The 12604-nt window shown below is 44.9% G+C and overlaps 1 protein-coding gene across 1 annotated transcript in view; it reads right to left on the bottom strand.

The window, feature by feature from the left end:
* Positions 1-4918: 4918 nt before the first annotated feature.
* CBY1 (chibby 1, beta catenin antagonist) overlaps positions 4919-12604 on the bottom strand; it is a 37049-nt gene continuing 29363 nt past the window's right edge. The window contains exons 4-5 of the mRNA XM_086936468.1: positions 11674-11780; positions 4919-5714 (exon numbers count right to left, since the gene is read on the bottom strand). Of these exons, the coding sequence (XP_086792594.1) occupies positions 5634-5714; positions 11674-11780 (188 nt within the window). The 3' untranslated portion in view covers positions 4919-5633. The remainder of the gene's footprint in view (positions 5715-11673; positions 11781-12604) is intronic.

The raw sequence follows: 12604 nt of genomic DNA, 5'->3' as shown, positions 1-12604 counted from the left end.
CAGTCTCTGCTCTAGCATTTTTACTCCTAACCATCATTGTCAAGTATTGATATGCAAAATCTATACTAACATATTCATACTCCATTTCCAGTCTTCGGTATTACCTCTTACTCATCATTTACCCCAAGTTGGGCTTAAGAAACCCCCTACTCTGAACATTTATTCTGATCACTTATTTTTGAACAATCCTGATTTGAATACAATAATACTTCACTTTTCAGAGGGAGTTAAAATATTCCTGAGCTTGTATCTCTGATATAAAAAAATGTATGTCCCTTATACAGTACTTTCAGGGTTTCTGGGTTGTGCACCCTTATTTAGAAAGGGGTTGATTAATTGTCTCAGGTGCCAACGTCTCTCCACTGTGTGATGGCAAAAATCTGGTCTCACGAAAAATTGGAATCCTTTGCCATGTCGTTTCCTATCAGGTCTTGCGATATAATGCCTCTCTGCTAAAAAATTGTTCAAATTAATCAAAATTGCCCTAGGACGATTCCCTGCTGAACTGCTTTTTCCCTAGGACAATTTAAATGGGAACCTGTGGCCTCCCTGTACCTCACTGACCCAGTTCCACATTGTTAGCTTTGGGAAAGCTTCCAAAAGCAGTTCCTGTACAAATTTCCGCACATCCGTCCCTTCCACCCCCTCCGGAACACCAAGGATCCTGAGATTGTTTCACCGGAGTCGGTTTTCTAGATCAACTATCTTCAGTTGCATATCCTCGCGATCAGATGACATCATATCTATATCGGTCTTTTGTGCCAACATTTGATCCTCTATGACAGATATCCATCCTTCTGTTGCATTTATTCTTTCAGAGAATTCAGTACAAGTCTTTGCAATTCTTCTAACTGAGTTCTGAAGTGTGCAACAAACCATATGTGTTTTCTGGCTCTCTGAATGTGTCTCAGCTCTGTGTTCCACGATTAATTGATTGATTGCAGCTAGTGATATCTCATTTGGGTTGTTAAGTATTGCTATTGGTTCTGTCATGGTTGCTAGTGTTGATGCTGGAGTAACTTCCACGTCAACTTGGAATTCAGGTGAAGATTGCGGGGAGAGAGATATTTCCCATGCAAGACTCTTGCCTGTCCGGGCTTGTAATATGCCTGTATCTGGAGGCTTTTGTTCCAACAATTTATTGCAGACCATAGTGGCATTTGGAGTCCTTTCCTCTGATGTGGAATCCATGATTGAATCATTACGATCGCTTGACAAGCTGGTAATTGAGCCTTCTAAAGACTCCTCCTTCTGTCCCTCATCTTGATCCCCATATGAGCTATCCGTGCGATCCGATAATGAGGATGATTTCGCCTACAGATTTTGGTTCCTTTTCTAGGCTCAGCCCACGCTCCGAGGTCTGATCATCACACGAGTCCAAGGCCTCTATGGTTTGCACATTTGAACTTATTATCTGACCCTCCCGGCTTACTTCAGTGCCTGGTAAATCTATCTCAGTTAGATTTGCAATATTTCCTTGAGCTGTTGATACCAACGGGGACTTTTTTTGACTTTCCACAATTTGGGGTGTTTTATTTTTATCTTTCCTAGTTGAGAACATTTGCAGAATTCTCTTATCTTTTCCCCCATTCAAGTTGCTTTTTGTTTACGGGCAGTTCAACTCTCCAACTGACCCTTCCAGAGCTCTTTTTTTGATGCTTCCTGTTATCTGAGAGTCTTGAGATCGACTAACCAGTGGAGTATCACACTTTCCTTTGCTTTTTCCGCCCGTGCTGTTTTAGGCGGCATCTCTGAGCCGTAGAGCTGATGTCTAATAGCTAAAGTGCAGTAGCTCAAAATAAGTCAGCGAAGAAAAGAAGAAAAAAAAAAAGGCCAGATCAAATCCTATATATTGCTATGTTGGTGTATATATTACATACAAATCTCAGTCTCGATATTGAAAATAAAAAAAATTACAAATGTTCAATACGCAGCGGCACTCAACTTGTCTTACTTATAGCCATCAGTCTTAGAGATTATTGCTTCTTTTAGCCTCAGTGATTACGCGATAAAAGGGAGTGAAGATGGTCAAAATAGTAAAGAGAGCAGCTGCTCCCCATGTCATTTATGGTGGTTAAGTTTGTATGTCCCAGCCACAGACTGCCTATTGCTGCACATAGCGTGTAAACAGCTAACTGCTCACTGAGGGCTCACCGCTGCATCCTTCATTCTGTTTCAATTCCAGCGCCGTCAGTGGTAGTCCGAGGTCATTGTGATACCAGAATGCATCTGTAGTACATCAGAAAACTGTCTCGGTGCACCTACTCCGCTTGGTGTGTTTTTTTTCGATGTCAGCCGACATCCACCACCGCACCATTGCACTCTGCACCTCCCCAGACTACGAATGCTCCGCAGCTCCTTCCAAAAAAAAAGCAACGTTCCCCGCGCAGAGCTCGCCCATCGGGTCTCCACCGATTACCAACGCCGACAACCTCATCCGGCTCCGTACCACCCACTCAGCGATATCTCTGCAGCTCCACCAAGCGAACACAGTCCACTCACGCAGCCGGCTAGTGGCTCCGTCCGCCACACTCAATGACCACTCTGCAAAGATTTAAGACCACAAGCCACGGTAGGAGAATAACTTCCTTTCTTTAAAGGACTGCAGGTTCCAATGTTACTTCACTCCTATGCACCCAACTTCCCTGGTGCAGATAGCCTGGTTTCTGGGGCATACACGGGTGGGTAGCTCTCCAACATGCCATCTTTCAGAGGCTTTCTTTGGGGTCCTCTGGGAAAGTCACTTCTTCTTCAAAACTGCAATTGCGACTTGTCTATTGACTTCTATTGGGCACACAGCTGTGTTTCAACTCTTGACAAAGCCTCTGTGGTGTTCCTGGGCACTTACCTTGTGTGGTTCCTTGTGTCCCCAGCTCCGCTGAGTCTTCTGGTCCAAGTCCAGTTCCTCCTTGCAGTTCGCATTCCACTTTCCTAGTATATGGTTTTATCTCCCCCTGGAGACCAGTGTATATTTGTGCTACTTACCTGATTATTTTAAAGTATTCTTGTGTGTATTGTTGCTATCCCCAAGTAGGAGATGTACCAATGTTAAGTGATTGTGTTGCATAATAATATAGACTTATAAATTATAAACACTTTGTGAACACTCTTTCAAGATAAGCCAGAAGGCTGCTCTCCACAGATACCACATTGAGAGCTTTCTATGGTTATCAAAGACCACTAAAATCGCCATAAAGTTTGCCTGGATTAGTGCAAGGTACATCACTCCTTGGAGTGTGCACCATATACTAAGCCAGCCCCAAACAATCTGGTACTCTGGTGTGTCTTCCTTCCCCTTCAATTTCCCTACTTTTCCCCCTGATTCCGGGGGCTTGTGTTTCTAATATCAGAACATAATAATCTTGGACATCAAGAAGGCTTGGGCCTATCTGATTGGATTCCATTTCAACCTAAGGTTGGGACATCAGTTCTTTATTTTGCAAGGCCTGTATATTGTGTAAAGATTTTTTTAAACTGGGCAGTGTTAGCTTTATGTGGCTTATTTGAGGATGCCTCATGTGTCTGTCCATTATTTTCTCTATATGGCAGTGCTCCTTTTCTTACAAACGTTAGCCACTTAAGGTTCTTATACACTTAATTTGTACATTTTTTCACTCAGTAGCCTCAATAGTTTATGCCAATATTTAGATGGTAATGCCTTTAGAGAAATTGGAACGCCGTTGTAAATATTATATCTCCCTTTCAGTTTAAATAGTACCCTTCTATTGCATATGTGATAAGTAAACCTATTCCATATTACCCCTTCAGCTAGTTCTGGATATTTAGCCTGGCATTGGGGAATTTTTAGCCAGTGCATGATGGTGAAAGTCAAACTATAACTCCAAGAACGTACCTTCTACTGGATGAAAATCCAGGGCTACAAGAAGGCACTGGATGACACACGGCCACTTTGCAGCTACGCTCTTTGGACATTTTAAAACCTCAAAGCGTATTCACTGAAGGGAAAGTAGAAATTCTCTGGTATTGATAACTACATCTCGTTTTCAACCCCCCTCATATTTGTTTTTATTCTCCATGTCTTTTAATTAGTCAGTGGAACCTGGTTCATGCAAGTGAGTAGCAGCACTGGTGTTGGCACCAATTCCCTTTATACCCCTTCCTATTAGCTACAGGCATCAAAAATACATCTAATTTGTTCCCAGGACAAGACATGCATTGGGCAATTACAAGAATTAAAATAAAATACCCACCAGGGCAAGGATTGGGCCACATTGGCATATACTTTATCCAACTGGGGCAGAGGATCAAAGATCATGTTCATCCTACTGAGAACTCACTACCTAACAGAACGTAAAGAGTAGTGTGCTATAATAGAAAGCACATTGAGGCCTCTTCAGGGATATGAAGCAATAGATACATGTAATTGTAAATAAAAGCTGATGAACAAAATGAATGAGAACCCAGGGTTGAAAGACATGTTTGTATGCAGCACTGGACTAAAAGCTAACCTCTAGGTGTTTGCGTATGAGTGAGTCACTTTCCACAGTCTGTAAACCAACCAGGGAGAATTTGAGACTGGTGGGAGCTTGTAAATATAAAAACGTCAGGCTCAAAGAGGCGAAGCAGGCACTTTACCCATTAATTTCATTACTTAAAGTAGGTTATGTGATGCCTCTAAAGAGACCTAGAGTGCGCAGAAAACAACAGTAAATTTAGAATCAATTGTGTAACAAATTACGACGTAACCCATGAAGTAACTTTAAAAGACGTGGGTGCTATGTGGAGCTACAAAATGCTGTGCTCCCATTTACATGACATGGGCAGAGTTAGTGGAGTTTTCTTAATCTCGATTTTCCATTAAACTGTTGTGAGTGATACATTTTTCCACACTAACTAGGTCAACAGAAGCAGTGCCCATGCATGTAAGTAGTCACAATCACAGACAAAAAGGCAGAAATACTATAACATTGTGTTTAATTAAATAAAGCTCTATGTAAAAACACACACACACACACACTTTGATATAAAATCTTTTTCACCTTTCAGCACGGGTGGATCTAGGTTCACCCGGACCAAAGGGATTTTCAAAATGCTAGAGAGAAGCAGTGTACCGACTGTCTCAAATGAAGTACCAACTAACTGAGAAAGGACAATTGTTGGGTGAACCCAAGTACCAGGAGGAGGCTCCAGGCCCCTAAAGAGAAGTTGTCCTGGACGTACCATGACTTTTAATGCATTGGGTAAAAATGGGTGAAGATTGTACCCTATAGCCCCACAACATGTACAGCCAGAAATGCCTCATTTGGTGGAAATGTTCTCAGCATGCTGATCATCAAGGTCCCTGATTTACAAGAAGGGATTAATTGTGATGCCTTATTGGTGTGTCTTCCATTTTGAAATCTCAAGATGGCTGCCTTACTGATACCATTTTACAGTGGCCGCACCATCTGTGTTACAATCCCTTGGAAATAGGTTGTTTTGATTTTGTGCCTCAAAGGACGAGAAGATCACCAAGAGATGTGTCCTACATTATTTGTCCAAATATAGTCACCCTTCTAAATCAGCATCTAAGTCTGGGAAAACTAATCTGGATCTAGAATGGTCGCATTCCCTTGTCTTCTGTTTTGCCGTACAGGCATTTCTTAGCAAGCACAGCCAGTTCATTTCACATTTCACTTTCTCTTTCTGCCAAGGTTCTTAAGGGCATCCACCTCTTTTTCAATCAGGTGAGACTCCGCCATTGATTCAGTGAGCTGAAAACAAGAATCAAGTATGAGAACTGGTTAATGACTGCCATGCAAAATAAAATGTCTTTCAAAAGTCAACTTCAAGAAGCAAAGTATGATGAATTCTTTAAACAGTTAGAGCCAATAGCATATCATTTCTCTGAGCTGTTTTGCACTCTAAGACAGCAAATCCATCTATCAGATTACAAAGAAAAAACACCAAAATCTAGTGAGCAACTATCCCTTGTAGTAAACAGATAATACAGGCTCATACCTCGGACAGCATAACTACCACTCAGAATAACAAGCATTGGCATAGCCACTAGGTCTCGCCTTTGGGACCTTATAAGTATTTATCTTTGCAGTACAATATCCTTGGTGCAACAACATCAACTGTTGCATGGCTAAACACTTATAAGGTTCAAAGGTGAGACCTATTGGCTATGCCAGTGCTTGTTGAGTTTTTAATTGGGCCACATGAGTTACCGTTAGCTTGGGATCCACCATTGTTTGAACTGTAAGTGGGCAGGGCTACTACTTGCGGTCATGAAGGCAAACTGTTGTTTTTTGGGCACACAAAACATTACCACCTCCTCTAAATAAGAGGGGTAAAACTCAGAAAATGAAGATTTACCTGCTCGGTCAGGAAAGCAACCATGGCTTTAACCCCTTCGCTGCTCATGACGAGCTCAGCTCGTCATGCAGTACACTGGTCGTGTGCTTATGACCAGCTGAGCTCGTCATGAACAATGGGGATCCTGCATATGCAGCACAGGAGGGAAAAACCACTAGCAGCCAAGGTGTTAAAGGACAAAGAGGTAACTGTTTGCCACGTGACGAGGATGTTTGTTTAATTCAGGGACCTCGAAGAGCACCTGGTAGTGTTACATAAGCAATTTACCGCGAACAGAGTCACCGGTATATAATAGCTGTCTTGTGAGCAGGACACTTTAAGGCTTTAAGGACACTTTCTCAAAAACCTGTAAACACGAGCATATGGTGGAAGTAACCCCATAATAAAGTTATGAATTGTTCGAACTCAAGATTGCCCACAATGGGGTTTCGCTTTCACTTGCTCTTATAAAAGCTTCCACATTCTTCAAGTCTCCACCCTCGAAAAGCGCCATAACTTTCAGCTTGCATTAAAAGTGATGAACACACACTAGTATAAACAAAGGCTATGCTTTGTCATTCTTGAAGGAATTGCTTTTCTTCTTTGGTTTACTCTACAAATAAAATTAGCGGATTAAGGCAAAATATGCCCAGGTGTTTCCCTAAGAACCCACAATTGTGTTATATCAGTACTCACTTAAGTCTTCCAGTGAGAGGCCCAGGTATGTGCACTGTTTGATGGGAGCACACTGCTAGGTGTGCACATTGATGAAACGTTGCTCAGAATAAAGGTCAGTCTGAGGTTTCCGGGCCATGGCAGATCAGCACCAGTCAAAAATGTTTTGTAAGTGACAGAAAAGGTCACGCCTGCCTTCCAAATCCACTCCCAGTGATCACTGCAAAGACACCAGTCCCAATGAAACTGTCAAAGAGAGGGCGATTGTGTAATTCCACCAAAATCACGAGAGCAGTGCAAGTCACCTGACGTGTTCATAGTCCTCTTGAAAAACTCACATGCCGTGACTTCATGGGCCCTTTGTCCAAGATTAATTAAAAGCCCTCTCATAGGTCAGTTTGTAGAGGTGTTTCATTACACGAGGAGTCTGTCACTTAGCTCCTCTGCAACTGATAAGTATTTTAAGAGCACCTTCTACAAGTGGTGCAGTTACAGCGCCAATCACTGGCCAGCTCCCAGCAAGAAAGAACAATCAGTGACGCAGTGCTTTGCCCTTATCTCTGCTAAGCAGTACTGTGTGGACTTGGATACCTGTACGTCAGCAGCATTAAGCAATCTGTCACCATTTCGTACTGCAGCCCCCACACTTACTGTTCAACAAGTAACTACTTAGCGCAAAGGATGTGATTCTATGATACATTCATGCTAATCAAGCAGTCAACATGCACTGTCTAAGTCGACACCCCATAGTTGCTATTGAATTCTCAGTGACCTCTTTTCAAATGTATCTGCAAGATTGCAGGAGTATGCAACACGTCATTGTGTAAACGAGTTCACGCTAGTGTTACAAGCAATGAACTTTTCTTTGTGACCACACATCTAATTTTATCAAGGCTCCTCTATCAATGACCACATTTTCTGCTTATGTAATTTGCAGAGCAGTGTATGCCCCTAACCATGCTAATGCTTCTTTAAGAGTATCTATCAATTCAAACAGCAACTGAAAGGGATCCCTGTACCTTTGAATGCTGTGTGACTCCTTCCTAGCCCTGTGTAATGGAGACCAGAGTACACTTTGTGGCGCGTGAAGCCTGATGTGAGCGGCGGTTGGGGGCAGAAGGTTTGATAGAGCGGACGAAAGTGAAAGCGCAAGCAGGCTGCTCATTTTCAAGCACTGCACTCGTGCTTGTGGCGCGCTCCTGCTCACTCCAGCAGGGTGGATGCCGCTACAAGCAAGAGTATGTGCTCGGAAATGAGCAGAGCAACGGCTAAAGGTCTCCTATGCAGCGCATGCACGCTGCATAGGCGAGACCTAAAAAGCCCTCAACCTCACAAGCTAAGACAGAAACACTAATAAGTATAATAAATAGCAAGCTACAAAAATCTAACAGGCTTAGGCATCAGTGACCTCAGACACGTCACATGGTATCTGATCTCAGATGGTTCAGCAGCAAGGTGTTGTAGACATCACACAGGGTTTAATAGCAGAACTATCCTTAAGGCTACATAGATCACAGAGGCTCAGACTTCAGATATATTGGGTTTTATATATTTCACAGGCTATGACAGCTGAGGTATCCTTTAAGGTATACAGATCCCCTTGGGTCAACAGCACATCTGCACTTTTTGTTACAAAGATATTAAAGGATTAGGCAATATAACTATTCATTGTGTAGATATGTAGGAAGCTGGCTCTTTTTATAGTATACCCAAAAGATGTATAGTGTGCAAAGACAGAGTCTTGCTATAGCAATCCCAAGGTGCTCCTTTAGGGGGTGTGGTTCAGCAGCCTTAGGCTTACCATACAGGAGTGTTAGACATCTGCATTACACACACAGGCAAGGTCCACAACAATTTATAAAAATAACTCTTATCTTTATATAATGTTTGGCACCAAGATCATCAAAATCAGGTAAGTACGTTTCGAGTATACATTTTTATAGGTGTGGAAAACCAAGACTTAGTGCAGTTCCTGAAGTGTAAATGTTATCCTATGGAGGAAAGACATACACTGTATATAGGTACTTCGCAGCGTCTTATGGGCCAATCTCCTGAACTTAAGGTAAGTATAGGGCAAGGTCCAAGGCAACAACCTAGGCAGCACTTAAACAGCCATTTGCAGAGGTGCTTTTCAGCGTCTGGTGCACAATGTTATCTAATGGAGGATAAACTTGTACTGCATTCGGGCACTTCACGAGACTTACATGACCAATCTCCTGGACTTAAGGTAAGTATGGGGCAAAGTCCAAGGCCACACCTTCAGGTCACCTTTGTAGGCTCTGGGGCATCTGGGTGCCGAGTTGTGTTTCATCGTCGGGTGCCCATTGTTAGTCAACCTAGATCAGTCCAGTCGGAAAGAGGCTGCAGGTCTGGACTACGAAACCAGTCAGGCTGAAACAACAAAGGAGATCAGGTCTCACGATGCTCGGGGACCCCTTTGGTCCACTTCCACTCGGGTCATAAGCAACGGGTACAGAGGTGTCTTGAGGCATCAGGTTTTTACAGCTGAGTCACTCGTGGTCAGGGGGGCTGCACAAAGAGGCAGCAAGCGGCATCAAGGAGTCCTCTCCTGGCAAACCCAAGGAAGGCGTTCTTCTATGGAGGGCTGTGGGACCACACTGGCACCGTTGGCTCACTTCAACTCGAACTTGGAGCGACTGGTGCAGTGGTGCTGACTGGTGTCGAGTTTACGCAGTCTGGAGCCTTCACAGTTCTTTCTTTGGTACCTGCAGGGTGCAGTAGGCAGCTCCGCTGCTCCACGTGAGTTCCGGAGTCAAAACAGAAGTGCTGGTAGTCCTCCCAGGCTTTTGGAGGTCCAGTAGCTTACAGGATGAGTTGACTTTGGCACAATTATCTTGATCAGCGAGCAGACCAGCAGGACTGGCGCCAAGTCAGTTGCTTCTTCCACAGTTCTTGCTTGTCACAGCTCTGCAGTTCTTATTCTATTAGGTCAGCAGGATCTGATTTCCTGGTGCCAGGGGCTCCCTTAAATGCTAGATTTAGGGGCGTGTGGGTAGTAGCCAATGGACTACTTACCCCTGGGTCCAAATAAGTGTCAATCTTCTTCTTTAATGTTCACAACAGCATCGTTTTGAGTTCTAGCCAACACGTGTTTCGTCTAATTAGCAGTATATGCATGCAGACTTCATCAGGGCAACACATTTATTTACGATACTGGCAACACCACTGACTACCAGTTCCAAGTGGCGCGTTGAAAAATAAAGTCAAAGTTCAAAGTAGACTCCACGAAGAAGTAACACCTCAAGTTTGTGTTTCAAATGAGGGCGGCAGCACAAGTACGGCTAGACGCCGTACTCGTGCTGCCGCCCTCATTTGAAACACGAAATTTACCCAATTGCGTGACCTGATTATGCCCTGACGAGGGTTTCGATAACTTTTAAACTTGAGGTGTATCCCTAGTAGCAGCCCCAATAAGTTTCATTATTACTGATGACTATTGAGCGCAAGTGTATAACCTTCTATCTACTGTTCTTCTGCTTTACTTACCCCTGGGGTCACTATGCATCCTATTTGACCACTTCCTTTGGGAAATGGGCATAACTCTGTCCCAGAGTTCCAAAGGCTATCATCACAAGGGGGGTCAGCATACTTTCCTGTGAGTGAAGCCAGATTCACATACCAAAGGCAGTGGGCTCCTTGAAGCCCCCTGCCTTGGAATACTAATTCACAGGTCGTCATGTGGGGGAGGGTGTTCGCACCCTCTGCCTGAGCAGGCTTGGTTCTTGACCTGGGGGTCATAAACTAGTCTGTGGTGGCAGGCTGGCTAGGACCAGTCAGTCAGCACTCTAGTAGTTGGTAGGTTTTCAGGGGGTACCTCTAAGGTGCCCTCTAGCTGCATGTATTGATAAATCTGTCACTGGAATCAGTGTGGGTTTATTAATACGAGATGTTCAATACCAAACATCTCTAGTTTCAGTGAAGCCATCATGTAGCTGGGGAACTCGCTTTTGACCAGTGTCCAGCACATGTACTTAAAATGGCTTCATTGGTCACTTGTACTGGAAGTAATTGAACTGGCCAGCACAGGGGCATATCAGCTCATGCAGATATGTTCATACATGTAATATACTTCACCCTGCCTTAGGGCTTTAAGTCCTGCTGTAGGGGTGACTTACAATTATTAAATACAGTGTTAGGGAACATGGCAAACAGGTGTGCGACATATATTTTCACTTTTTAGAGCAGACAGTGGTAGTCTGTGTGAGTTTGGTGCTGGGGCCCTTAGAGTGGTGTAAGGTATGTTGGAGCTCTTAGGGACCCTATTTAGTACCTACGTCCTAGGTACCAGAGGAACCACTTACAAGGGACTTACAGAGGTGCTTGGGGATCAAATGTTTTGGGGGAAGAACACTCGCAATGGAAACATGTTTAGCAGGAACCCAGTGCACTTCAGCCAAAGTTGCATTAAATGACAGGCAAAAAGTGTGTGGGGGGGGGGGGGGGGGGACAGGGACTACTGCAACAAAAACCCAGTTTCCTACAAGATTTATTTCTTATGCCCAGGGTTCACAAAGGAGAGATTTTTCAGATTATACATATCTCACAGATACAGACAGCAGAGCCACTATCAATGTTATGCACATCTTACAGGTCAGTGCACGAGACCTGTCCCTTAGGTTTCGAAGATCATTTACAGACAGCAGAGCTATTCCTCAGATCCCACCCCTCTGCCCTCACCATGTCCAACAGAACCTCCACCTTCAGCCTCAGCAGGTTGTTCTCCTCCTCCAGCTGCTGGTTCCGTTTTTGCAGACGCTGTACTTCGTTCCCTGTACCACCAGACTCTACTCAAGACAAGAAAAATATTGAATATTAAACATAAACAGCCTCATTGGATGGCGGTAAAAGCAATACTGAATAGCTAATTCCTTACATGTGGTATGCTTGCACTGGTGGGGGGAGCTTTCATTTTTCCTTAAGTGGATTGCAGTGGATCTACTTAGCAATAATGGGCCAGATGTAGGTACGCTTTTCCTCCTCTCATCGCTGGTCATCGCTGGGCACTCTGTTACCGCAAACGCTGCTTCCGACCGCTGTGTGCCGCCCCTGCTCGCCGGACCCGCTTCGCGGGTCCCGCTTCGCGGATACACAGCGGCGGTCATCACACAAGGGGCTTGACCTAACCGGCAGGGCTGCGAGGGTAGAGCGGAGGACTCCATAGACCAGGAGTCCCCGCGCGCCCGTTACCAGCTGGGCTCCTCTCCCTGCCGGCCCCGCCCCCAACGCCGGGAAATCTGAAAAGGCAGCTGAGCTTCACTTCCTCGGATTCCTCCTCTCATCGCTGGTCATCGCTGGGCACTCTGTTACCGCAAACGCTGCTTCCGACCGCTGTGTGCCGCCCCTGCTCGCCGGACCCGCTTCGCGGGTCCCGCTTCGCGGATACACAGCGGCGGTCATCACACAAGGGGCTTGACCTAACCGGCAGGGCTGCGAGGGTAGAGCGGAGGACTCCATAGACCAGGAGTCCCCGTGCGCCCGTTACCAGCTGGGCTCCTCTCCCTGCCGGCCCCGCCCCCAACGCCGTAAATAGCCCTCCTATAAAGCAAAGGCAACAACCCCGCTGCGCGGGAGCGCGCGGGAGGGCGCCGGGAGAAGCCCGGGACAAGGG

Source organism: Lissotriton vulgaris, chromosome 1_1 (assembly GCF_964263255.1).
Source record: "Lissotriton vulgaris chromosome 1_1, aLisVul1.2, whole genome shotgun sequence".
Lineage (NCBI taxonomy): Eukaryota > Metazoa > Chordata > Amphibia > Caudata > Salamandridae > Lissotriton > Lissotriton vulgaris.
Note: the sequence above shows the minus strand (reverse complement) of the source record. Positions and strands in the feature narration are given on the sequence as shown.